Source organism: Neopelma chrysocephalum, unplaced genomic scaffold (genome assembly GCF_003984885.1).
Source record: "Neopelma chrysocephalum unplaced genomic scaffold, ASM398488v2 Primary Assembly neopelma1_89, whole genome shotgun sequence".
NCBI lineage: Eukaryota > Metazoa > Chordata > Aves > Passeriformes > Pipridae > Neopelma > Neopelma chrysocephalum.
The window spans coordinates 3,854,862-3,881,354 of record NW_020897751.1 but is presented as its reverse complement, the minus strand read 5'-3'; the positions used below and the strand labels follow the sequence as shown (position 1 = coordinate 3,881,354).

The 26,493-nt window shown below is 46.0% G+C and overlaps 1 protein-coding gene across 3 annotated transcripts; it reads left to right on the top strand.

Annotated features, from left to right (window-relative positions):
* The first annotated feature begins 131 nt into the window (after positions 1-131).
* On the top strand, positions 132-18,718 carry HKDC1 (hexokinase domain containing 1). 3 transcript variants are annotated; one of them, XM_027693080.1, is made up of 19 exons: positions 134-440; positions 3,926-4,088; positions 6,400-6,548; positions 6,642-6,761; positions 7,532-7,627; positions 8,868-8,967; positions 9,608-9,791; positions 10,087-10,242; positions 10,999-11,232; positions 11,989-12,046; positions 12,152-12,293; positions 12,597-12,745; positions 12,835-12,954; positions 14,434-14,529; positions 14,621-14,720; positions 15,556-15,739; positions 16,441-16,596; positions 17,200-17,433; positions 17,754-18,718. In XM_027693080.1, the coding sequence occupies exons 1-19, from the start codon at positions 378-380 to the stop codon at positions 17,896-17,898; spliced, it is 2,649 nt and encodes an 882-aa protein (XP_027548881.1). In that variant the 5' UTR covers positions 134-377; the 3' UTR covers positions 17,899-18,718. The 3 variants fall into 3 exon arrangements, with proteins under 3 accessions (XP_027548882.1, XP_027548881.1, XP_027548880.1); XM_027693079.1 differs by having other exon boundaries at positions 11,989-12,293; XM_027693081.1 differs by lacking the exon at positions 16,441-16,596 and having other exon boundaries at positions 132-440; positions 11,989-12,293.
* The last annotated feature ends 7,775 nt before the right edge of the window (positions 18,719-26,493 follow it).

The window sequence follows — 26,493 nt, the reverse complement described above, 5'->3', positions numbered from 1 at the left end:
GGGGCTGCTGCATAGCAACTGCATTGCCAAGTGGTAACAATTCCCAAGTGGGGCAGTAACAAAATCGATTTTTCTCCCCTTCAGCTTGGCAGCTCTCCAGGTGCCTGCTCTGGCACAATGAAGTGTGTAGCTGGGGAGGGAGGGACTTTGGGTTGATGGGGGGGGTGATACAGGGAGGCAGAAGTTTAACCACTGAACCGATCACACTGGATGGATTTATTTCTGGACTCAGTTTCCCAGGAACTCCACTGTTCCACCCTGGGGGAAATGGCTCAGCTGAAGTCCCTCTAGCTCCAGCTTCGTGAATAAAGACCTGTGGCATTGGAGTTAATCACAGCAGCTCTGTCACTACTGACTCATCCATCTGCTCCAAGACAATGTTTGCCGTCCACTTGCTGGCTTTCCATTTCACAAAGCTAAAAGAGGATCAAATAAAAAAGGTAAGATGCTGCGTTAGCTGATTCCTGTTTTGAGAACTGTTACCCAGACAGGGAGGGTTTTGCAGTATGTAATGCTTTCCAGATAATGGCATTATCTACTAAAGCCATTCAGCCAGATGGGGTAAGAAGTATTTAAACCCTAAACCACCTGACGAGTGTGAAAATAGGTCTGGTTTGTGCTTTCCCCTGCAGAGTTGTAAGTGCTTCTCCAGTAATGGAGCAAATGATGCTCAGTAAGGAGAAGTGCTTAAACTTTCTCTGGCGTGGGGTAGTGTAGTTCAGAGGGCAGAAAGGAACCTCTTGCTGAGTTGCTTTGCAAGTGTAGCAGGAAGGATGGGATTTCTCAAGCTGAGTAGCAATCAAGAGTCAGTCACATTGTAGCAGGCATAGGGAAGACTGGAGTCTTCGGGCCAGGTCTGCTGGGACTCAGGAGACATTTCCAACTAGCATAGGTGTGAGTGGAGTGCCTGTGTCTCCTCTCTGGTTGTACAAACTTGGCTAATCACTGATATTTTTAGATGTGACCTTTAATTACAGTTGGAAAAGCTTGAGATGGTCCAGATATGAAGCCATCAGAGTGAGTTGCCTAATGCTGCTCTTTTCTAATCTACTTTCATGGCCACGCTGGAATGGATTTTGGGCTCAGGTCCATCCTGAGACCACGTGGGACTTGTAAGCTTCATGGGTCAGAGGTCCTCTGTTTTCTAGACATGTCCCCTGCAGGTCCTCTGTGTTCCTGGTGTCTCCCTTAAGTGCTGCCACTGCTGCCAGGCTCTGTCCTGGTTTTCCAGCCAGCTGGAGGTGGGGCTGTCTGCAGATGCGTGGTGGGAGATCCAAGGTCCTGATGCATGGATCCACTTGCACCACTGAGCTCACCAGCAAAGCCAGCAACACTGGCTTCTCTCTGTGCCCTAAATGTGCAGTGGCTTCTTCTTAGGAGGGCTTCTTCCTCTGATTCTGCTTTGGAGAGAGGCATTCCAAGAAAGGCACGGGTATCTCAACAGTCAGATTCTGTCTTTGACTCAGTCATAGCCCTTTTATCCCTAGGATTTAACGTGATCAGAAAAGGGCCCCACTGCCCCTTTCTTGTGTGTAGGAGCTGATCTAAAATCTCTAATCCAGACAGTGCTATTTCTTCTTACTTTTTACTAAGAGAAGAGACCCTGTGGAGCAGTGCTTGGGTGGAGCAGGCTCTTCAGAGAAACATCCAGAGTGGAGCTGAGGGAGGACTTCCCTGAAGTGAGGACAGTGGAGAGGAGAGGGCAGAGGAATTCTGGCAAAACCATGAATGTGAGTCTTTCTGCTAGGTGCAGAGTAGCCCTTCCTGAAAGCAAGAAGCCACATGCTCCTTAGACTTCTCCTTCAAGGAGCCTAGGGTAGGCTGTAGGGAACAGAGTTGATTTCTCCCTCATTAGAAAGAAGGATTGCCTTCCCACCTCTCCCTCCCCAGGCTTATTTACTCTGTGGTGGCAAAATAAGGAGTCCTTGTGCCATGAAAACAGTGCTGTTTTTCCATAGTTCAGGCAAGGCTCTGTTCTTGTACCATGGGAGGGAGGCAGCGAGTTTGGTGTTGCACAGCCTGGCCATTCCTGTGTTTACAAGCCAATGGATCGTGAGCAGGGCCTTGCTCTGGCTGTAAATCAGGCTGGCTTTCCTGAGCTCTGCCTTATCTAGTTCCTTGGAGAGGACTATCTGCTCCTATAGCTGTAGGTAAACAGGGTGGGGAATGCAATTTCTCTGGGGAGCAGGGAGCCTGGGCATGTTCTCTGCAAACAGACGTGGCAATTTTTATTACTCTTGAGTTTTTTTCCACAGGGACTTCAGTCACAAAGTTATTTGGGTCTGTGTCAGTGTGTGAGTGCTGTATGTCTCCAGGCATTGTACTTTCTCCAAAAAAGCAGTGTGGGTGCGTGGGCTGAGGTGATGGATCCCACACAGTGGTGGGGCCTCAAAATACCCTTGGAGGAAATCAAGTGCATGTGCAAACCAGGGCTACAAAGACAAATCTGATAATGGCCTTTTCAAGGCACAGTTGTATCCAAAGGCAGCTGCTGCTCTTGGACAATTGCATTTTGTAGTTTAGCACTTCCTCCTTTGTGTGTGTTAGGTAAGTGCTGGAGTGATTTTCAGGGTCCTGGTTCTTTCAGGTGGGTCATTGCTGACCATCAGTTTCAAATGGGACTGTGAATAGGTAACTCGTTTGTGCCCCATTAAAATAGGTGGCCAGTCTAAATTGCAGCAGAGGCCAATTTATCTGCAACCTGCATTCCCCTCTGTTTAAACAATGCAGGTTTTTTTTAGTTCTGCCTTGTTGCTGAAGCAACTTGATTTGTGCCTGTTCTTCCAGCCCTCCAGACCTCTCTCAATGGGACTGAAGAAATGCTCTGAAGAGTTAAAGCAATATAAAAACATAGCCCATGGTGCAAGAGCTGCGTGTCTGTGCTAGCAAAGCGCTGGGGACTGTCCCCCCTCTCTCCCCTGCCCACTGCCCCTGGGCCTGAGTCTCATATTGCGGGGAGTGGGATGTGAACAGGAATTACCCTTCAGGGGACATCCAGCTGTTTGGAGGACACAATTATTATGCCTGCATCATGTTCATAAAGCACCAAACTCTGGCTCCCCAGTGGAAAAGCTTCTGGATGTTGATAGATTGTTATTTTGCTGTGTTAATCCTCTGTTGTACCCAGTTTCTAAGCCACATTACTTACAGCCTTCCAGGTAAATGTCAGTCCCAATAGCATGTGATCCTGAAGCAGAAAACATGTAATTTTGCCCTGATGAAGCTGTACATAAACACTGATTAGCTTTTCTACCAGTTTATCAGAATGAGCTACTTCGTAGATGCTTTTGATTCCCTTTAAATTCAAGTGCCTTTTGTTTCGATGTATGCTGTGAGTTACAGACCCTTAAGAAGGGGTATTGATTGCACCCAAAAATGTGTTTTAGATGTAATCCTAGAATCACAAGAGAATGGAGGCTACAGCTGGAATGAGAAAAAGCCTTTGAGCTCCAGCCTGGCATTTCAACAAAGTTAATTGGCTGTGGAGTGAAGCAGTGGCTGAATAGATGTTTCTGGGTTGTGGCTGACACGCTTGGGTACTGATGGCATTTTCTGGACCTGCCTCAGAGAGGTCAGATTCTCAGCAGCTCAAGATACTTTGCAGTTCTAGTTCATGACATGTATAGGAGGAGAGGATGGTGTAAAAGCAACTAGTCAGGGTCTCAGGAAAGTCTCATGGGCTTATGTAGGTTGGCAAGTTACTGAGCCATAAGAAAAGATGGCCAACTTTTGGAGAGTAATTCAATAAGGCTGCATTAAACGTTGTTCAGACAAAAGTTTTAGAAGAGTAAATGTTCTGCTGATGCCCTGGAGCTTGCTTGCACTGACAGTCATGGTGCTGAGGTCAAAAATGAACTGAACAACTGGGAGTTGCTGAGCACTGAGGAGCCTGGCTCCTCCCGAGTGACACCTTTGCTGTTTGCAGGTTGACAGGTACCTGTATCCCCTGCGGCTCTCCGACGATGTCCTGCTGGATGTGATGGCTCGTTTCCAGGCTGAGATGGTGAAGGGGCTGGGCCGGGACACGAACTCCACGGCGACAGTGAAAATGCTGCCGTCGTTCGTGCGCTCGCTCCCCGACGGCTCCGGTGAGTTCCCCCTGCCCCGGCTCCGCAGGGCTGGGCCAGGAACGTGATGCTGCTGCCAATCTTCCAGGACAGCACAGCAGAGGCACAGGGCCCCCAGTGCCTTTGGGTGTCTCACTGAGAAAGCAGGTGTATAGTGAGAAGATAACAGCCTCTGGCAGGGGGTTTTTTCCTTGCAGCAGGTGGATCTTGACCCAGTGCTGCTTGTTTGAGGAAAGGACCTCGTAAGTGCTCCAAAACAGCCCGTCCCATCTGTTCCTGGTGCAGGCCTTGCTGCAGGAGTTGTGGCTGGACATGGCAAGGGCAGCCTCTACAGCCCAGAGCCTGCAGTGCAGTGTGCTGCTGGTGTGGGATGTGGCCTGGCCTTCTTGGAGCTACAGGGAGGGCAGGATGCTGCAGAGAAACCCCACAAACTGCCACATGACAGCAACGGTTGTGTTCTCAGACCTGTGATCCCCTCTTGACTCCTGACAGCAAACCCTACTCTGCTTTTTCTAATGCTCCAAAAAGTGATCCCCTCCTGCCTTTCCTTGCCTTCTGCACTGGGAAAATCTGCTTCTGGATGGGGTCTACCAGGAAACCACCTGCTCTGTTTCTTCAGCTGGATCCCTTTTACCAGTTGCTCCTGAGACTTAAACAGAGAGGGAGGAAGTGCAATGATGTCCTCTGGGAGGATGTGAGGTCAGGTAGAATTTAAAAGCCTATCTTGTTTAGAGGATCCAAAATAACTCTCCTGGCTCAGAGCTGGCTCCTGGCAGTGCAGGCTGACAGAAAATTAAGTTTTTCCCAGGTTTAACCAAGTGAATTGGTATATGCCAATGACTTGGCATATACCAGCTGTGCAGAAACCTGAAGAGAAGTGTTAGCTTTGTACCTCATTTCCACAGGACTTTATTCCTTCTGAAGTTAATTTCCCTGCAGTTAAATGAGAAGTAATGACTTTAATGGCATAAAGGGAATATTTGGAGGGAAGTCCCTTGAAATGAGGCATTTCTGAGAGAAACTATATACACTGCCTGGATGGAAATGGGCACTCTTCCTTTTGCTGCTACCTTCATCAAAGAGGAAGAAGTACTTTCTTAACCCCTGCAGTTTCAGTGACCATCACTGGTCCCGAGGTCTCATGTGGCACTGACACTGTCCTGAAACAGCAGGGAGCCCCTGAGGTCAGGAGACTTGGAAAATTGCATGTAGTGTCAACACTGTTGCAAGACTTTGTGTTCCACAAGGCCAACTTGGGACAGTGTCCCCCTGGCCTGTGTCAAGGACATGCTGCAGCATCAAGCTGGGTTGTATCTTACTGACACACTGCCTACCTTAAATATCATATTGGCTTTTCTATTTTTGCTCTCTTGAAAAATCCTGGTTGGTTATTTTACTTCCAGACAAAACTTGCAGCAGGTTTAAGCACCTCAGACTTGGATGGATTTTTCCCATTTGTAATAGCAATGAGCCTTCAGATTTTTCTGAGTGATCCAATTTGCCTCCTCACCTTAGTGATAGCTGCCCATGGTATTACAGGTAGAATTTCCTGCTTCTTTCCCTTTCAGGGCCAAATTTGATAAAATTTAGTCAGATGTTTCAAAGATCATGCAAGATTAGGCACATGCCATTGCATTTTCCTTTTGGGAAGGGCCTTCTCCTGTGTGTGGGATAAATAATTTTTTTATTGTAGCTGTGAGGCCAACCTGTCCTTCCATCTGAGGTCTCCTGCTGGAGAAGCATGTGTTTGAGCTAAGACTGTGAAACAAAATGGTACTTTTACAGAAACACCTAAAGGCATTTGAAAAGGATTGTATTGGTTGCCTTTGGGTGGCAAATTAGTCTTGCCCCACTTGGAAGTTGACTTCTGCACTAAGGCTGAGTCTTAATAGGTGACTGCAAATCCCGCATCCTTTACTGGTTGTAGGTAATGCTCTCACACTGATTTTCCCACATTTCAGTGAGGGATTTGCAGCCTCTCTGTGCTCTGCTTGGATTTGCACTCACTTTGGGTCTTTCTTGCTGAGAAGCTTATCCTTCTGCAGCTTGAAAACATCCTGCTGTGGAAGGAGCAGGGTGGACAAACCCAGGCTGCTAAATAAAAGTTGAATTAGCTGTCAAATAACAAGCTAACAGGAGGGAGTTGGCACCCTGGCTTGGGGCTTCCAGCTCTCAGCCATCCTGGTGATGTTGCTGGGCCCATGGGATAAGGATCTGCTGTGGTGGGGTAGGAGAGCCGGAGGTGAGGGAGGGCCCTGGGCTGTGCCTTCAGTGTGGCATCTGAGCTGGGCCTTGTGGCCGTCACTGGTGATGGGGCCTGTTTGTGTTGCAGAGAAGGGGGACTTCCTTGCCGTCGACCTGGGTGGCTCCCAGTTCCGTGCCCACCAGGTGAAGGTGTTTGATGATGGGAGGCAGAGCAGCCAGCTGGAGAGCAAGTTCTACCCCACACCCAAGGAGGTCACCCAGGGGAACGGCGCCGAGGTAGGGCACTGCTGTGGGGCTGCTCTGCTTGAGCACCTGCCCGCAGGACACAGCCTGACCCTGTCCACTCCTTTCTTTGATTTTTCTTTCCAGCTCTTTGATTACGTTGCTGACTGTCTGTTAGACTTTATGGAGACCAAAAACCTGAAGCATAAGAAGCTACCTCTTGGCTTTACGTTTTCTTTTCCATGCAAACAGACCAAATTGGAAGAGGTAGGATGCATTAAAAAATACTGTTGGCAAGCTGAGCTCCTTGCAGGATCTGTAGAAGCTGATGAATGGATGTGTTACCCTGGGATTTTTTTGTGGGATTGTGTTTACGTTGCCCTCTGAAGAAGGCATGGATTAGCATTAGCATTTAACTAGACTACCTTTCAAACACTCATTTCTGATCTCAGGGCAACAAGATCTTTAAGCTAAACTATTCTATTACTTAATCACTACCTAATTCCACAGGAACCATGTACCCTTTTATGAAGACTATTAGACTGTAAAACACATAGTTTTGTGTCCTGAGGCATCTTCATTTTTTTAACCACTCTCAATTTTTTATTTACAGTTGATTCTAAATAGGAAAGACCTGTAGCTGAGCTGTTTGGGAGACCTCATGGGGAAATGAAGGGCTGTTTGCAATTATTTTGTGTTCTCTCATTCTAGCCTCTCTTATTCCTAGGAATCTGTGCTTTGGGTCCCAGTCCTGCCAATGCTTTGTGCTTAATGCTATTAGTTTGTGATGAGCATCAGGAAAGCTGCACATGCTTTACACAAAGGACAGGGAGAAGCATTTGCAGGATTGGGGCTTTATGACTGTGGCTATTTAGTTGTGTTGTTACTGACAGGCACCCCAAGGTAAGACGCTGACCCAGTTTTAATGTGTGGAGAGACACAGTGGGCTTCTCCACAGCCTTTGGTCTCAGCTGGCTTTGTGGCAGGTTTGTGTGCTAAAGCTGGAGCTTTTGGGTCACCACACTGTTACTTTTCAGGGGGTTCTTCTTGCCTGGACGAAGCACTTCAAGGTCCGAGGGGTTCAGGACACAGACGTTGTCACCTCCCTGCGCAGGGCCCTGCAGAAGCATAAGGCAAGTTTTGTACCTGCAGGAGCTGAACCTGTGTGGCCTCAGAATGTTCTCCTGGGAGATCAGCTCTTGGTGTGTGGGTCCTTTGGGAGCTGTCAGGCATCCTTCAAGGGACAGCCGGTAACAAGTGTCCAACATGGCTGTATATTTAGTAGATCTGACTCTCCCTCGGAGCTGGAAGTAACAGGCTGCCCCAGTACCAGTGAGGGCACTGCACACTAATAAACCAGACTGGGACAGCATGGCCCCACTGTCTGAGCTAACAGGCATCTGTTGTGAAACTACTGGGTGAGATATAAAACACTCAGTAGTTTCACACGCTGTGTTTCGCAGCCTGGCTTGTGGGATGAAGGTTGGTAGGGGAAACTATAATCTGAGATTAGCCTAACTCTACCAGGCCTTGCCTGTCCACCTCAGTCTGTGGGATGGAGCCATTGATTGTAATTTTTAAGATCAGCAGTAAGACATGGTTAAATCTGCCCTTGAACTAGCGTATACTTTAAATAACATTGTGTTTTAATATTCTGGAAAGCCTTGTCGTTCATGTTTGGTGCTATTGGTAACACCATCTAAGAAATAAAAAGCATCTTTCTGTGTCTCCATGGCTTTGTAGTAGAGGAGGAAATTCTGTTTTCTCATGTGGTAAAAATCCAGCCTTGATTTTGGTTCACTTCTTTTTCTGCATCAGCCTCGTAGTTCAACAGTAACAAAGAATCTGAGACTTCTGGGTGAAATGTGGCCTCCTGCTAAGTGCTGGCATCTGAGTTACACCAGTCCTTTGATAAGTGTGAAAGGAAAACTGCACAGCCTTGATGGAAAGGCTTTTTACCTGAGTGTGATATTGGTGATATTGGCCATAGCTGCATTCATGTGTGTATGTTTTCTGTCCCATTTGGTGGGATCTGCTCAGGGGGTCAGGGATTATCCTTTCACTCAGCCCCATAAGCACAGGATCACAACATTCAAACCAATAACATGTTGCTTTTCTGGCAAATGAGGTTGTACTGGGGAAAAACAAATTCTTCAAACAAAAACCCTGGCTGACCAAGCACTTGAGAATTCAGAGGTTTTTGTTATTTTACAGGGCTATGGGGATAATGTTATAAAAGGAAGTAGTGTGTCTCTCTACTAAGGAACTTTCCTGAACCAGGCCTCCGAAGTGCAGCCCAGGGAGAATGTCTGCGTGCTGGTGCTTTAACACACAGCTTTTTTCCCTGTTAATCACCTCTTTTTGTGCTATTAGGACATAGATGTTGATGTTTTGGCACTGGTCAATGACACTGTGGGAACCATGATGACCTGTGGATATGATGACCAGCACTGTGAAGTTGGAGTCATAATTGGTAATTTTTTTCTGTTCACTGAGTAGGGTTTTTTTGCCCTCAGTTGTTGAATTCTGACAAATCTGGAGTAGAAGGGAGTTTCCCAGTGCAGGAAAGAGCAGAAAGAAAATGGAAAAAACAATGGTTAGATTTTTCAAGCCTGGCTGCCTTCTGTAAAGCAGCTGTTTTTATGCTGATCACATTGCCATCAAATGCCACAGTCCCCATTTTGTCTGGGTTCAGTTGTGACCAGCATACTAAACTTTTCTGCTGACTGTATAGAAAATTACTGTGTGTCTGTCCAGAGAAAGCAATTCCTCTCACGTCTGGTAGTTAGAATCAGTTACACTTTCTGTAGTTTCTTCATTTTGTGCACTAGGATGGTTTTTTTAAGGCACATGGAAATACATTTGAAAAAGAAAAAAAAGTTTTTAAACAAATCAAGCCTTGGAATAATTTCCCTGTTTTTTCTCTCACTGTGAAATGATGATTTCACAAGTGCAGGTGGCCTGTATTAGCATAAGGTACCTCAGGGTTTTGTGTTTGTACTTTCTTCCAAAGGCAATATACTGACTTATTCCCAAACATGTGGACTTAAAATGAGCAAAAAGCAAACCTGGAACAAAGAGTGATTCATCTGCACTGTCTCTGACACCCCCAGGCACCGGCACCAACGCCTGTTACATGGAGGAGATGCGGCACATCGACCTGGTGGAAGGGGACGAGGGCAGGATGTGCATTAACACGGAGTGGGGGGCCTTTGGAGATGACGGTGCTCTGGACGATCTCCGCACGGAGTTCGATCGGGAGCTCGATCTGGGATCTCTCAATCCTGGGAAACAACTGTAAGTGATTCCCTGACTGACTTGCCGTCCAAGTGCATTTCCAGACTATGCCAAGAGCCCCTTTGGACCAGGAATTGTTTCAGTGAACCTGAGTTAACTTGGTCCTGGTCCTGTCTTATCCAGGCCTTTCCAAGAAGGGTGGGTACCTTTCACACCTCTCTGCTTCAGGCCAAGGGATTGCTGCTGTGATGGCTCATGTGTTGTTAAAAATAGGTGATTGCTCTGGTATAATGGTGTGGAGGGCTAAAGAGAGGAGCTGGTGAAGACCTGTAATCCCTCCTGTGCCCCATTCCAGGTTTGAGAAGATGATCAGCAGCCTGTATTTGGGAGAACTTGTAAGACTCATTCTCCTAAAAATGACAAAGGAAGGTCTACTCTTCAATGGGAAAGTATCAACAGCTCTGCTTACCAAGGGCAAGATTGAAATGAAACATGTGTCTGCAATGGAAAAGTAAGAACCTGCAATATGTTCTTTGAGGGAAGCCACTCAATGTTAGTCTTTCACAAGCACAGCAATAATAATGAATGTATAATTATAATCTGTTAGTGCTGGGAACAATCCTGAAGTGTTCAACTTGATTTTGCTTTAGCCTAGGAGAAAAGTTAACCTTTCTGTAAGTGGGAATGGGTATAAGATAAAGTTTTAGCGAAGTACCAGAATAGCAAATGTATTGCTGACCATCACAGAGACAGGTTGTGTAAATAACCTCTTCGGAGACCTGAAGACATTGTTGCAGTTTTCAGCTTCTCTGGTGTGGGGACACTGGTGTTGTGGAGGTGTAGGACAGATTCTGGATCAACTAATGAATGACTACATGGAAAACTCTTGGATTCTGGTGTTTTGAAGAGGAATCCTGGTCCTTGTCATTCCGGGAATGATTTTCTTTGTTTTATTGAGCGAAGCTGTGTGTCCATTCCTGTGCTCCCCTCCTATGAACTATTTTATCCCATTCTCTTCTTGGCTAAATAATTAATAAGTCTGACCAAAAGCTGAACCCCAGGAAGCAGCCTCCTAAAAGTCCGATCTCTCCCCTGGGTACTTTTGGGAATAGTGTGGGAGAGACACTACTGGCTTTATGGGAACTGATTATGATGCTGCCTGGGAGGTGGCCCTGGTCTTCTCTCCTTTCTCTTTGAGCCAACATGCAGCTATTGATTTATGTGTTGCCTTTGCATTAGATACTGTATTCTTTTGTTTTGGGGGTAGGTACAAGGAAGGTCTGAGCAACACAAAGGAGATCCTGACGGAGCTGAGCCTGTTTCCCTCTGAGGAGGACTGTATTGCTGTTCAGCACGTGTGCACCATCGTGTCCTTCCGCTCGGCCAACCTGTGTGCTGCTGCCCTGGCCGCCATCCTGAGCCGCATGAGGGAGAACAAAAAGCTGCTACGGATGCGAACCACGGTCGGGATTGATGGGGGACTCTACAAAACCCACCCCCAGTGAGTAGCCAAAGGGGGGTTGGTAATTGCTGGCCACATGTTCACATTGCAAAGAGTCTCCACCTGCATGCATGTGTGGCTTTTGAGAGAACTACTGGTTTTGCTGCAGGTTTGGGGTGAGGTCTGACTGGCTTAGTTATTGCAAAGCTCCTGAGAGCTTTGGAATTTGGAGTGGGGTGGGAAAAACATAACACTTGGAATAATGGCGTCTGGGGAAGTGCAATTGGTTTCTCAAGTGACTCCTGGGCCTCCAGAGCACTTGCAGTTGTGGGTTTTTAATTTTCTTTTGGGTTTTTAATTTCTGAATTTCTAGCTAATTTCTAACTAATTTCTTAATTTCTTCTTCTAACACTGTGGGTTTTTAATTTTCTTTTTTTCTCCCCGCACTACCTCCTTGTTTTTGAACCTGTGCTTTCCCAAACTGGAAACTTGCTCAAATATTTCTCCCAAACTGGATGGAGGTCTGATTCCAGATGGAGACTCACACCCTCTGTGACCGTTGCCTGGCTTCTCTCCAGTGTCCCTATCCCTTGGCACTGACACTTGTTGAGAGGTATCTTCACTTTCCTGTAAGTGTTCAGGTTCTGCAGAACAGCCAGAAATCAGGATTGTTGTTCCCACCTCCTGGAGCAGTTTCTGACCTCGTGCTCCTCTTGCCTGTGCTGCAGCCCTTGTGCTGGTGGGTGTGTATGTGTGTGCAGTAAACCGTGCCCGAGGTGCCTGTGAGGGTCTGAAGGGGCTCTCTGTCCCTGGCAGATACGCCAAGCGCCTGCACAAGGTGGTGAGGAGGCTGGTCCCGACCTGTGACGTGCGGTTCCTGCTGTCCACGAGCGGCAGCGGGAAGGGGGCTGCCATGGTCACGGCCGTGGCACGCAGACTGGCTGCCCAGCGCAGCCACATCGATGCCACCCTTGCCCCCTTCCTGCTGTCCCTGGGGACCCTCAGAGAAGTCAGGAACAAAATGAGGACTGAGCTGGAATACGGGCTGAAGCGAGAGACACAAGCCAATGCCACCGTGAAGATGCTGCCCACATACGTCTGTGGGACACCGGATGGGACAGGTGAAGTTATTTCCTGATCACCTGGAAGTGGTTCAGGAAAGTTTCTTGTCTGTTTTCTGGGGGAAGGGAATGTGACAATCTGGAAAATGGCAGGGGTATTTATGTTGTTAAACCAGAGTTTCCTGTGATGTTACCTGGCTGTTTTTTCAGCCCTGCGTGAGCACTCAATGGGATAAGTGCCATAGGGAGCAGTGTGGCTCTCTTTAACATGGATGTCTTGGGGATGTGTGGCAGAGTGTGCCATTCTGACTGGCAAACATGTTACAAGAAGCACCAGAATTAAATACCTTTCTTCCCCTGCAGAGAAAGGAAAGTTCCTTGCCCTTGATCTTGGTGGCACAAATTTCAGGGTTCTGCTGGTCAAAATCAAAAGCGGGAGAAGAAGATCAGTGCAAATGTACAACAAAATCTTTGCCATTCCTTTGGAGATCATGCAAGGGACAGGGGAAGAGGTAATCTCAAATGGATGTTTAACTGATCCAGCCAGGGCCCATTGTATGAGATTACTTGTGAGATTTACATGCTTTTGCTTTCCTTCCAGCTCTTTGACCATATTGTCCAGTGCATAGCAGACTTTCTGGAGTACATGGGGATTAAAGGTGCTCGGCTGCCCCTGGGCTTCACCTTCTCCTTCCCGTGCAGGCAAGCCAGCATTGACAAGGTGAGAGCTGCAGGACACTCAGCTCAGAAGGCAGCTGTGCAGCTGCCTGGTGAGTGACATCGATTTGGACAAGGGTGACTTGTTGGTTCAGAGACTAATTTGCTCTACTGTGCAAATTAGTTGTGTTTCGTGAGAAAGTTATCATCCTATGTGGATATGGGAGGTGGAACTTTACCTTCCTGTATCTGGTAAGAGGTGGATGTTACTTGCTTTTATTCTATAAAGATTAAGCCCTCATGACAGCGAAATGAACTGGATATTTTTAATAGCCCGGGAATCTCCTTATACTGTCTCAAGTCTTCAATGGCAGGAGATAACAGGTGCTTCCTTCTGATTGTTCAGCTGTAATCCCAGGGTGTTTCCAAACCATGGTGCACAGCTCTGACTGTACAGCTGCTGCACTACATTAGTTTCTTCTTGTTGAGTGTCAGTGGGCAGACTTGAATTGGCTTTTGGACAGATGTATCTTCATCTTTCCAGATCTGATGTAAAAAAGATTATTTTGATGCATTTCCAAAGGACAGGAGATGTTGTGCTTAGTTTCAGTCAAATATGTGGGATATTGGGGAAATCAAGGACTGCTATTTTACTAATGTTTTTATCTCCTGGTGGGTTTCACAGTATCTTCAAAGCCTGGAAGTTAGTTTGGTCTGTCTAAATTTTCAGCTCACAGTCGAGAGTACAGCAGTAGGACTTGGCCTTTTATGGAAACATGAATCTATATGCCTTCCAAACCTACAGCATAGTATTTAGGTCTTGACAAATAATTAGGAAACAAATTCCACAGTATTGGTGGCAAACTGAGCGAGAGAAAACTGTGTCAGGGTCTCACAATATGTAGCCCTGTGTGCTTGGTCTTTTACTGTTGCCAGAACTTGAGGGTGGTTTTTTTAAAAGCAGCTTTTTCTCCCAGTTGCCCTTTATTTTCTTTTTCTTATTTGGTCAGAGAGTCCAGAGCCAGTTTCCAAGTGGAAGGCTAATTACTTCATGTAACCTGGAAATCAACCTCTGTCAGACCAGGTTGCTGTTCAAAAAGAAACATGTTAGTGTTGCCCGGAGTTGGGGGATCACACCAAGTGTTCTTCAGTACATAGCCAAAAATTAACAGTAGATGTTCATTAATGTTTGATGGGTGCTTAATTATTTAGGGCAAAAGTATTTTTTGCAGTCTTTCCCTGACAGATAATACAATGGCTCTGTGCACAGGAGGAGAGATGAGGTTTTCCAAATGGAACTTAGAAGGCACTGAGTGCAGTGCCTTGATAAATAGCTGAGTAAACTGGAGTCACTGCCACCAACAGCTGAGTACCAAAGATACACATGCACACACTCTGCACTAGACACTCACAGTGACCTGTCCGGGAAAACACATTATTTAAAATAAAAAAAGAGGGTTGGGATTGGAGGCAAGAAGAGCCTGATGCTTGGAATGTACAGCTCTCTGTCATCACTTAGGATTTTCTTTCTGTTCTGTTTCAGGGAACACTTGTGGGATGGACAAAGGGATTCAAGGCAACAGACTGTGAGGGGGAAGATGTTGTTGATATGCTGAGAGAGGCCATCAGGAGAAGAAATGTGAGCTATTCTTTCCTGCTCTTTTTGGTGTATTTAATGCCCCCTCACTCTTCCTCTGGTATTCCACTACTGATTGTGACTTGTGTTTTAGGAGTTTGACTTGGACATTGTAGCAGTGGTGAATGACACCGTTGGGACCATGATGACGTGTGGATATGAGGATCCAAACTGTGAGATTGGCCTTATTGCAGGTACAGTGATGTTGAAGTGACCACCATGAGAGAAAAGCACATATGCAGGTGCTAGGCTTTGGAATCTGTAAACCAGCATCTTTTATTTGAGTTTAATACATGGTGTTACTGTCACTTGGGGTTCTTGGCAGATTTGTGTGGTATCCAGTAGGAGACATAACACCTGTAGCAGGTAGGATCTTGAATCTGTTGGACTTTTGGTCACATCTCTGATGGTGCCTAACAAGTGTATGCAGGGTAACAGAACGTGAGAACAGCAGATAGAGCATGAATTCTTGTTTTGACAAGTGTATTGATATTTACTGTGTAGCCAGGTCATAGACCTTGGAACAAGCAAATGTTCTTAAAAATCTGAATGAAGGCTTTTGAGGCTTTCTAGAAGATTCCCCCAATAAGTTCCTCCAAGTTTTGATCCAGAAATGCGTCTAAGCATAGAACCATAGAATGGCCTGGGTTCTTGGCAGGGCTTGCCCTTGGGAGCACACTGATGATAATGAGCAAGATGATTTGTGGTGCATTATGACCAGACTGGCAGCAATGACTGATCAGTGCTTCACTGCCAGAGCCATTTCTGACCTGCAACAAAGGGCCTTCACTCCTCTATGCTGTGGATTTTCTGTGCAAGGCCTGTCTTACTTGGTAACATTCTGTTGGGATAAATTACAGCACTCTTCCCATCACTGGCTAGCACTTGTTTCTGTAAGATAAAGGAGAAAATTTTGAAATTTGGGGTATGGCGCAGAGAACTTTAACATGACCACTGCAATCATCTTCCAGGAGTATCAGGTGCTGCTTCACTTTTCTGGCTGAGGCCTTGTCATTTCTGTCCTTCTAGGAACGGGCAGCAATGTGTGCTACATGGAGGACATGAAAAACATAGAAATAGTGGAAGGGAACGAAGGAAAAATGTGCATTAATACAGAATGGGGAGCGTTTGGTGACAACGGCTGCATTGACAACATCAGGACAAAATATGATAAAGAAGTAGATGAAGGCTCACTAAACCCAGGGAAACAGAGGTAAATGTGGTGGTCCTGATAACAAGACCCTGATGAAGTCAGCCTTCAAGAGACTGACTGGTTTTTAGAACACACTTAGTGAATGAATAATCAAAAAGGAAATGTTAATATTGCATGTCTTGTGCCGCGTGGTAAGTAACCTAAATATCCAGAAAAAAACAAAGAGGTACCTTGTTTCTGTTATCACTGCACTGTTCTCATCTTAGGGCAGTTACCAAACAGTGCAGCTTTTAAGATTTCCCTGCAAAGTCTAGGTCATGCTTTGTTCCTTCCCTTAGGGTGATTTTTCAAAGGTAAAATACAACTCAAGCAAGAGGATAAACTGAACTTGACTATTCTTTGTTCAGTAAAGACAGTATCGATCAGGTGTGACTCACTGGGGAATGTGTGGGGAGACAGGGAAGTGTTTCACCTCAGTGTGGGCTCTGCCTTTAATAACACTATGTTCTGTTTATTATTGCAAGGGATTTTTTTCTATTTCTGTTACCATTTGGCTTAGGTAAATATATTGTAATTAGTGTTTGCACTTGAAGTCACTGCAACAGAGTTTTGCTGATTGAAAGATGGATTTCAATGGCTATTGTTCTGCAAACTTGGGCTGCTTTTTTGGGAATTCATAGGGCGTGTACATACCACTCATGCTGAACAAAGCTAACATGTCATCTCTTTAAATGCACCTTTTTCCTTTTATAACTTAACAGGTATGAAAAAATGACCAGTGGAATGTACCTAGGTGAAATAGTAAGGCAAATTTTGATTGACTTAACCAAACAAGGGCTGCTGTTCAGAGGACACATTTCGGAGTCGCTCATGAAAAGAGGCATATTTGAAACAAAGTTCCTGTCTCAGATCGAGAGGTAAAGTTGTTATATTTGCATGGTTTAAATCCTTAAGGCTTTTTGGGACCCCTAGAAAACAAGTGTTTGGAGCCCTTTCCTTCAAGAAGTTAATTACCATTTTCTTCTTTGCATACCTCCCTCCTTCCCATCCCCACAATAAAAACCAAAAATGAAGAACTGAGGGAGTTCCAGAATTTTTCTGTGATTACATGAATTATCATTTCCCGTTCACACAAATGGGTTACCTTGGGTGTGATTATACTTGGAGTGTTTCTTGTGGGACTTAAAACAGTAGTTATCAAAGAAAGTAAAAAGTCAGTGATAGATGAATACATGCTTGCCTACATATCTGTGCATGTTTGCAGTGGTCTTCAGGCCATTTGAAACCCTTTCTGCTGTGGAAAGCCTTGAAAGTAGTGTCTCAGCCTTGATCTCAAAAATAACACAGTCGGGTGGCTGATCTGGCTCAGCTCCCTCATGACTTTGGGAGTTAGATGAATTACTGTGTTTGCCTCCTGGAAATACAGTCTGACATGGCAAAGGGCATGGCAGGAGCAGTTTTCAGTCTGAATTGAGGCTTTCCCTAATGGCTTGCTGCTCCGTGTGCTTCCCTCTGCGCAGTGACCGGCTCGCCCTCCTCCAGGTGCGGCGAATCCTGCAGCAGCTGGGCCTGGACAGCACGTGTGAGGACAGCATCATCGTGAAGGAGGTGTGTGGAGTTGTGTCACAAAGAGCTGCCCGGCTCTGTGGGGCAGGGCTGGCTGCCATTGTGGAGAAGAAGAGGGAGAACCGAGGTGTGGAGCGCTTGCAAATCACCGTTGGAGTAGACGGGACTTTGTACAAGCTCCATCCACAGTGAGTGCCTTGGTACCACTGCCCTTTGCTGTTTGCTCATTTTCATGTGGAAACATCCCCAGCTGTACCAGCTTTCTACTGACATAGGTAAAAAGTATGAGAAGGGATCATCTAACACGTTTCCCTGCATCCTGTCCTATCCCTTGCCTAGCTAAAGGATCAAAAATTGCAAAGTCAAGTCCAGTTACCACTGGGAGGCTCTTTTCTCCAGGGTGTTGAGTGAACTTACTCTTCTGATATTTATTTACCAGTGTTTGAGTGGATTTCAGACCAGAAAGCAGCTGCTAAAATGCTCTGTTCTTCTCTCCCTTTCCTTTCAGTTTTTCCAGGGTCCTGCAGGAAACAGTGAAGGAACTGGCACCTCAGTGTGATGTGACCTTCATGCTCTCTGAAGATGGCAGTGGGAAGGGAGCTGCCCTCATCACTGCAGTGGCAAAACGGTTGCATAATGTTGGGCAGAAGTAGAAATGAGGGGCCGAGTCATTCCAGGGCTGTCAGGCGTGTGCATAGGGATCTGCTGAGTGGTGATTCCAGATAGCTGTGCCAGGCACCAGCACACAGGTACCCGTTTTCAGGGAGCAGCTGCTTTTGACCGACCAGGACTGTGGATTTTTGTCCTTTGCTAGCTTGGATCAGGTGTTTCTGCTCCCCACTGGCATTATTCTTGGCACACCACAGTCTCCTGGGTTCTGTGCTTCCTGCAGTGCATCTGTAATGCACATGGGAGAAAACAAACAAACGCAATCCACCCCAAATGTGTCTTTTTACAATGTCTTAGTTAAGCTACTGCACCACAACCGGGTTTATCACCAATTTCTTAGGATTTGTGTGCTTTAGTTTTGGCTTGGCCTGGCTCAAGGAATGTTGAGATCCTGATGTTGCATCTATCTAGTGGACATATTTGTTCAACGCTTCACAGGTTTTTACAATAAAATTGAAGGTAAAATAAATCAATGGACTTTGGTCAGTGATGCTCCCCCTGCCACTACTCTGGTTGCAAGTGTGTTGGAATGTAATACTTCCTGAGTACAGAGGCATGTTTAATAGATGAATGTAAAGATAAAAATATGATTCCACAGAATATCAGTTTGTGTCAAAATATGTTAGTGCATTTGAGTGCACATAAAGCTAAACCAGCGCTGGGTGGATTCTGACTGTGACTGACTCCTTTGATACCGGAGGAAAGAGAGAATGTAGAAACAAGCAGCTACAGAGTCTGCTATGTCTATGTCAGGGTACATAGAGAGTATCAAACAGGCCACCAAAATAGCTGTGTAGAGAGAAACAAAAATCACCTGAATTTCTGAAATTCTTCTCTTTATTCTCCCTCTGTTATCTCCTTGCCTGTTCCTGAGAGAATTGTTTCCATTGTGTGGAAAGGAGTTTATCCCTGATTTTCATTTTCTGTTGCCTCCTGCTCTGCCTGTGTGTAGTCTGTTTGTAAATAAATCTGGGGTGCCGTGAGTCTCTGTCTAGTGCCTCTTCTGAGTTGTGGGAAGAACATGCAGGCAAGTGGGAGCTTTCTTAGAACATAAATCTTTAAACCTAAACCTTTCTTTAAACCTAAATGTCTAGCAGTGCTCAGCAGCACTGCAGTTATTGTGAAGGTGGTTTGTGGATAGAGCCCATGGCCTTGTGTGACCAAATGTCCCTCACCTGATTTACCCAGAACAAACCAAAGCAATCATATGGCACAGAGAGGCAGGAAATCTGCATCCTGCCTAGCCCTTGTTCTCAAGTATTCCTCTATCTCCCTTAATCCTCTCTTCTTGGATATTTGCTTCCTTCCAGGCTGGCAGCAGAAAGTGGGGCCGAGAAATGTGCTTTAAGCCTAGTTAGGTCAAAAGTAACCATCGTGCAGGGGGGGATCAGCAGTTGGGTTTATGTAATAATCTGTAACCAGGCCGCCGCTGGGTTTAAATTTAGCAATCACAGATTCAAAATTGGAAGCTACAGACCCTTCCTGTTTTGTAGTTTTTCAAAAAAATCCCCAATGTCTCAGCAGCTGTGTCTGTGTTGGAGTTACTGGATGGGTGAAAAATAATACTTGGAAATAGTTTTCACTTCTGAAGGTGTGGTGCTGAGCTCACTGTACTAAGCAGTTGGGAAGAGGCAAGTTGTGAACTCATATTACATTTAATGTTTTTCTCCTTTTGTCAAGAAACTTAGTGTTTTACTTTTTCTTTATATTTCAGAATCCACAGAGCCCCAGGAACCAAAGCTTCCTGTGTAGTAAGGGCAGTTATTTGGAATGGAAGTTTGTTCCTGGTGATGAACAGGTTAAATTTGGAGGGGCTGGGTATAGAAGCAAAAAAAAAATCAGGTATGGAGGCAATGTGGGGCCTAGAACAGCTCTTCTGCATTGACTGTTTCTCCCTTCAGCACCTGAAATCTTGTACTATCTGGGTGGGTTTGGACCCTTTTGGGGGAGTGAATTGTGCTAATCTGCAAAAGTGCATCTGTGGACGTTCATCCCTGTATGTCTGGAAGGAGGGGTTGCAGAGTTGCCCCAGAATAGCCACGTGAGTATGGTGCAAGAGTTCCTTTTGTACTCTTATTCCAAAGCCTGTTCTACACAATTGGAATGCAAATCAGTAACAAAAGAAGGCAAACCCCTCGCATTTAGAAAGGAGTCCTGTATTGCTTTGATTTTTCTTTTTAATCTCTTTGGGAAATAAAATAGTCTCACGGGGCAGTTTACACCTCAGCTGCAGCTGTTCCTTTCCTGCAGTAGATTCAGCCCACACAATAATATTTTTTTGCATGTGCAGTGTTTTGGGTTTTTTTCCCAGTGAGGCTGTGGGTGTTGTGGAATCTGATCACATGAACCTGGAAGTGCTCACAGTGTGCTCAGTGCCCGACAGCTGTTCTGAGGTCCCCGAGGCCCAGGACACGCATGCTCCTGCTTTTCCTGCAGGCAGCTGACTTGCTCTGGAGCCAGGCAGCTCCCACACATCTGCTGGGCAGGGACATGACACCTGAGCTGGAGAGGCAGCTGCTTTCAGAAAGGGAAACGAGCAAAGGTTCGCTGGGCAACCCTGGAGAAGGGCAGGATTGGCTCCTGTGGGATTTTACCAGGGATACACACTTCACTTGCAGTTTCCCAGGGATCCCATAGACACACCGATGCTTTGGCTGTCCCTAAACCAGAACATTCTCCAACTGGATAACGATGCAGCATCATGTTCCTGATTCTGTCGACATGTGGAAACTCAGACTGTTGCAAACTTGCCACCTCCCTTGTGTAGATGTTAAACTGCTGAAGCAAAACCCTTCTCTGCACATCATATGTGGTGATTCAGTTTAAAGCTCTTGCTTAAAATAAAAGTAGAGGCCTTCTATTAAATCAGCCTATCATACACTGAAAAATGTGGTGCAATTCATCACATGACATTGTTAGTCAATTTAAAATAAAATGAGATTCTTTTTTTTCTGCTTTTTCTTTTCTATTGCTTTTTGGATAGCTTTGTGATGCTTCATTTCTGCCTGTTTTCCCTCCAGTCAATACATTTAGTGCTCAAATTTATTGATTTTGTTTTGATGCTTCTTTAAGACATGAACATCTTCTTTTCAGATCTAGATCATGCTTTTGATTTGGAAAGTTGAAAGATCTTTAAATCACAGGTGTGACAGAAGTATTACTGGGTGGAGGAACTAAGGTTTGTGCTTTTCAGAAGCTCTTAGCAGATAGTTGCAGTTACCCTTTCATCTGTGGGGGAAAGAGGGTCATAAACATGTTGGTTTGCCTGCTAGAGACACATTTGGGTGGCTGTAGATTTGGACAGCGCTGGCGCTTGACTTGTAATCCAGGGAAAATGCAGTAGCAGCTTGGTGGTGACGTGTTCCCGTTTTCACTCTGACAAAGTTCAAAAGTAAGTGTAGGATCATGTGTAAATCCTTCAGAAATCCTGATTAGCGTGATCTCCTTTCTTGGGCAGTCAATATTATATAGGATTAGCAGATTAGTGTAAAGGAGTTTGAGCCTGAAATGTAGGTAATACCAAAATGAAAGTATTGCTTCTTTGATCTTTCTTAATTTGTTTCTTTGCATTTGGTGAAGTGAGCTGGCTTTGGTTTGGGGGTCCCAGATACAAGGTCACCGTAGGAACAGGTGGAGAGGGAGTGAGGCAGGGACAGGAGGAGACTCGGTGAATGTTGTCCTGCTCCAGGTAAGCTTCCAGTTTCTTTAGAAAGGAATTCCACTGCCTTGAACTGTCACTGGGAGCTTATACCGAGCATTTCTCAGGCTTGTCAAGTCTGTAGCTTGTCAAGTGATATATATATATATATATATATATGTGTGTGTGTGTGTGTGTGTGTGTAAAAAAATAATCATAATAAAAATACCTATTTCTGTACGTGAGTATGGGTGGCCTGTTGGGGTGGGAGTGGGAAGGGAAATAAGGTAGATACCTGCTTTGTCCAAGCACTGCATCCACTCTGTAAAGCTGATGTGTAAAGCAAGATAGGAAACCACCAGAAGTTTAATTAATGTTTTCCTTTCTCTCATTGATACTATCACCTTGCAGGTGCACACTTGAAGGTGCTGTAAACGTGATGGGTCATGTCTGTCTGAGAGGGGAATGCTGAAATAATTTGGATCTTGTTGTGTGCTTTTTTTAATGCCCTCCCCTCCCCAGCCTTACCCTTCGTCTGCACTCTGTGTCCCAGGGCCTCGCGCAGCCCCGGCACTCCCAGAGTTAGTAAAAGCTGTGTTCTGTGGAGAGAGAACAGATAGAAACCCGGGAAACACAGGTTCCTCCAGAAAACTCTCTCCACTGGCACAAGGAATTGGCTACAGGAAAATGGACAAAGGGCTCCATGTGGGAGGATTCCTGTGCACAAGTTGAAGAACCAAATGCTGGGGAATCTCAGCAAGCAGGAGCTTGCTGGAAGGAGTGGAAGAAGGTCCTTGCACCCTTGATCTTTCCTGACTGATCATAAAAAAAACCCCAACCAAACTCAAAACAACCCAACCCCCCAAAAAACCCCAAATTCTTATTTTTATCTAGAAAAGCCTGAGTTAAAACCAGGTGAAAACCAAAGTGATAAAAAAAAAAAGAGAAGTGATGGGAGACTGAGTCTGTTTCACTACCACTATATTTTATTTTCTTTCTTTTGCTGGGAGGGATAAAGGCTGTTTGGAGAAGAGGGGAGAGATGTGTGAATAGTCAACAGTGAAAGCTTGTCCATAAATTCATTACTGCATATCAGAACAACTATAAAGTAACTCTTAACAGTGGAGAAAAGGGTTGACAGCAATGCCAGGTGTGATACCTTAGGAGCCATTAATTACAAGGACTATTAAACGATGTTCACTGAGTTAACTGCTGCATTTTTTTAATTGTGCTTTGGGCAGGACAGAACGGGAGGGAGGCAATGGGGTTGCAACCTTATTGGTATCCATTTTCTTTGGACTTGGAGGTGAGAGGTAGCTCCCAGCCCCAGGCATTGCAGAAATGCTGGGGTTCTGTTCTCAAACCCACTGGTGTTATCAATTCAATTTGCTTTGCTGAGGTCTGTTTTTGTTGCTCTCAGTTTGCTGCTTGGATGTCCAACTTGCCAAAGATTTCTGCCCCTGGGAAGCCCCTGTTCCTGTAGGGCTGCCTTGGCCATCTGTGTAGCTGTGGGACTGGGACTGCTGCCTGCCAGGCTACTGCAGAGGACTGTCCTCATCCTCGTCCTCATCCTTGCAGGCTGTGTCTGCTCCCAGGAGCTAAAAAAAGGCTGTTCTGTGTTGCCACAGGGAGTCAGAGCAGGAAAAGGCGGAGGGGGTGAGACCCTAGGGCTGAGTTTAGCACAGGCGTTCCCCTCAGTGCGAGGGAAGGCACCTTCTGGGATGAGCCGAGGTCCTGGGGCAGCAGCCGTCCCTGGATGCACAAATAAAGCATGACTGGGATGCCGAGGGCGGGAATTGGGATGTAAGTGGTTAATGGAGCCGACTGGCTGGTGATGGACAACTTGGTCGTGGAGGGGAGCTCTCTGCAGGAGGAGAAAATGGATGTCGGAAAGGCATGGAGGGAAGGTCTGTGAGGGTCCGAGCAGGTAAACGGGGAAGGTGCTTTCCCAGCAGGCACGTCCTGAACACTTCAAAGCGGAAAGTTACGGACGCTGATTTGGGAGCAACAGCTGATTCTGGAAACAAATGCGATAAATACTGGCATGAGAAAAAAAAACCAACAAAACAAAAAAACAAGTTGAAATGCCTGAAGGGCACATCTGCTGCGGCCAGCGATTCTGCAGGAAATGCACTGAAACCAGGGAGAGGCGAGGAAACTGGACATAAACACGACTCCCAGTGAAGCCAAATGAAAGCCATGGGCCTGGCAAGTGCCTGTTGTAGCGTGCTGAGAGTTTGGCTCTCTTTCCTTGGCTCTCCAGTGAAGTAGCTCTGTTTGACGTGGGCCCCAGGCCGGCTGTGCTGAATGAATTGTGAAGGGGTTTTGCGTTCTGAACTCGGAAACTCTGCTCTAGAGCCTTTTCTGTTGCTTTCAAGTGTGTGTTTTCAGAGCAATATCCAAAGGGTTTTCAGAGCTGTAGGTCTAAAGCCCAGTCTGTTAGTCTGAAATTTGAATAATTGCATGGTCATTAAATTTTGCACAAAAAGGAATTGACTCTAAAAGCAGCTGATATGTTATCACGATTAGAGCAATAGCAATGACTTCTTTCATCACAATGAAGTTACATTGTTAGAGAGCATAATTGACATTTTTTTATTGAAAGATTAAGAAGAATTTGTTTACAGCTCGCAAACAAAGAGGTTTTAATTCAACAAACTGCAGCAGGAATAAGCAGTAAGTGGCATTTTCATCTGCTGGCCGGCGAGAGCTTTAGCTGCAGAATGCTGCGGATAGAGAAATATGAAGGAATTTGCAGCTCAATATCTGCCCAGTAAAGCGTGCACCACGCTGGCAAATGCCAGAAAGCTGACGGGGAGAAACCTTGAGTGCAAAGAAACAAAGGGCTATAGTTAATATTAGCACCTTTTGGGAAGACACCACGGTTTTTGGAGACCAGCTTCATGCCACCCGTTGTGCAGAGGTCAAGGTGTGGCATTTCTGAGGATGCTTTTGCCATGGAGCCCTCGGGATAACACCTGTCTACTCAACTGGGTGCTAAAGTAGGTATCTGGGTTATTTTTGTTTCTCTGGGTTTGTTGCTTCATGGTCTAATAGGCTCAGGAGCTAAGTGGTACTGGCATTTCAAAGTGGCATGTTGTGATTGGAAGGGGGTGCTGTGGAAGTGTTTGGAAAGCAGATCCAAATGAAGCACCATCCGCACCCGACTGCAGAGAGGCTCTTTTGCTCTTCAGATATATTGGGGATCCTGTTTGTGCTGGTGATTGTGTCTTATTGTCCAGACTGCTCTCCAGATAAAGCCAAGGGTATGTGAAAAATTCAGTTTTATTTTTAAGCAAATTCCTCCTTTGAAGTTGGAAATCATTTGGATTTGTTGTCCCAGCTCTGGTCAAAGTTTAAGGAGCCCGAGTCAAACCCTGCTGTTCTGAATATGCAGTGCTGCAGAGAGAGGAAAAAATCCCTTCAGGGCACTTTGGGTGCTGACAAAGCTCTGCAAGGAGGGTGCTCATCCCACCACCCAGAGAAGCATCTGTTGAACCACGTGCAATGACACTGCTGTGAGGGGAGGGAAGGAGGTGACCAGGCTGATACTGAAAATCATGAGAGCTCACCTGTGCCATCCCTGCAGCTTCATGCTGTGACCTGAATCCATAGCATCTGATACTGAGGGCAGGTGATAAAACAGCTGAGGGCATTTTCTGGGTCTCTAATGTTGACTGATTGCCACAGGCTGTTGTTGCAGTAATGTGTCCAAAACATGGTTATAGATAAATCGTGTGATTAGAACATTTGTTTGTGTCAATGTCAAATGTCAGAGTAGAAACACCCGTAACCCTGCTGGGAGACAGGGAGTGGGAGCACAGATCTGTCCACGCTGGGCCAGGTCCCAGACGGGGCTGGTGAGCTCAGCAGCTGTCAAAGGGCCAGCAGGGGACGAGTTGTAGTGGCCCCAGATATCGGGGCCCTTGTGAGGATACTTTTGCTTTCCTAAAAATAGTATCTTCTTCAGGGAAGAAAGGGAAAGACAAACAGGATGGGGTTATCTGTTGCTTCAGTGAGTTCTGGGGACCACTGCTGAAATCTGGGGCCAGAGCTGCTGACCAGGAAGCCCAGAGGGCTGGGTTCCCCATAAAGCACTGGGATGACAAGAAAAACTTCTTTTTAAAATATTTTTTTAAAAAGTCTCCATCACCATCTTTTGTAGCTATGCTGTGAAGCCAGACCCTCAGGTTTCCTATCAGGAATGTATCAGAGGGATGGAGAAACCTGCTTAATTAAAACAAGAACTTGCTTTCTGATGCATAAATGAATTTTGGAAAATTTTTATTCTTCCTCTGTTTTTTGTGTGTGAAAATCTGAGAATGAAAATAGGGGTCCAAGTCTCTTCTAGGTTTGTATTTGACCTGGTGTGGCAGGTTGGCTGTATCTGGCTGCCTGATGCCCACCCAGCACGCTCACAGTCTCCTCCTCAGCAAGACGGGGAAGAAAATAGGAGGAAGAAGCTCATGGGTGAACAAAAGGATGGGAGATGGCTCACCAATCACCATCATGGGCAAAAACGTCTCCACTTGGGGAATATTAATTAAAGAGGATTGGGATGGTGAGAAACAAAGACAAAATTAAGGCAACACCTTCCCCAGTGTAAAAGTGTTACCAGTGTGCACCAGTGCCCACCAGGATGGATACCTGCCCCACTGCAGACTCCCCACAGGCTGGAGGAGAGCCCAGCTTGGGGCAGTTCCCACTTTTCCTCACAGAGATCCTTCAGTCCCACTGCTGCCCCTGGGCACGGGCACCAAGAGAGACCTGAGAGAGCCAGAGTGGCTTGAAGGAACAAATGTTGGGGTGGAGGGAGAGGACAACCCCGAATAGGCTGCATAGATGCCCCAGGACCTGGCCAGGGCTGACCTCACTGGGTTTCTGATCCCACTTTAAAATGTTTAATGACAACAGCCTGTAAAGCTGAAGAAGCCAGAATTTT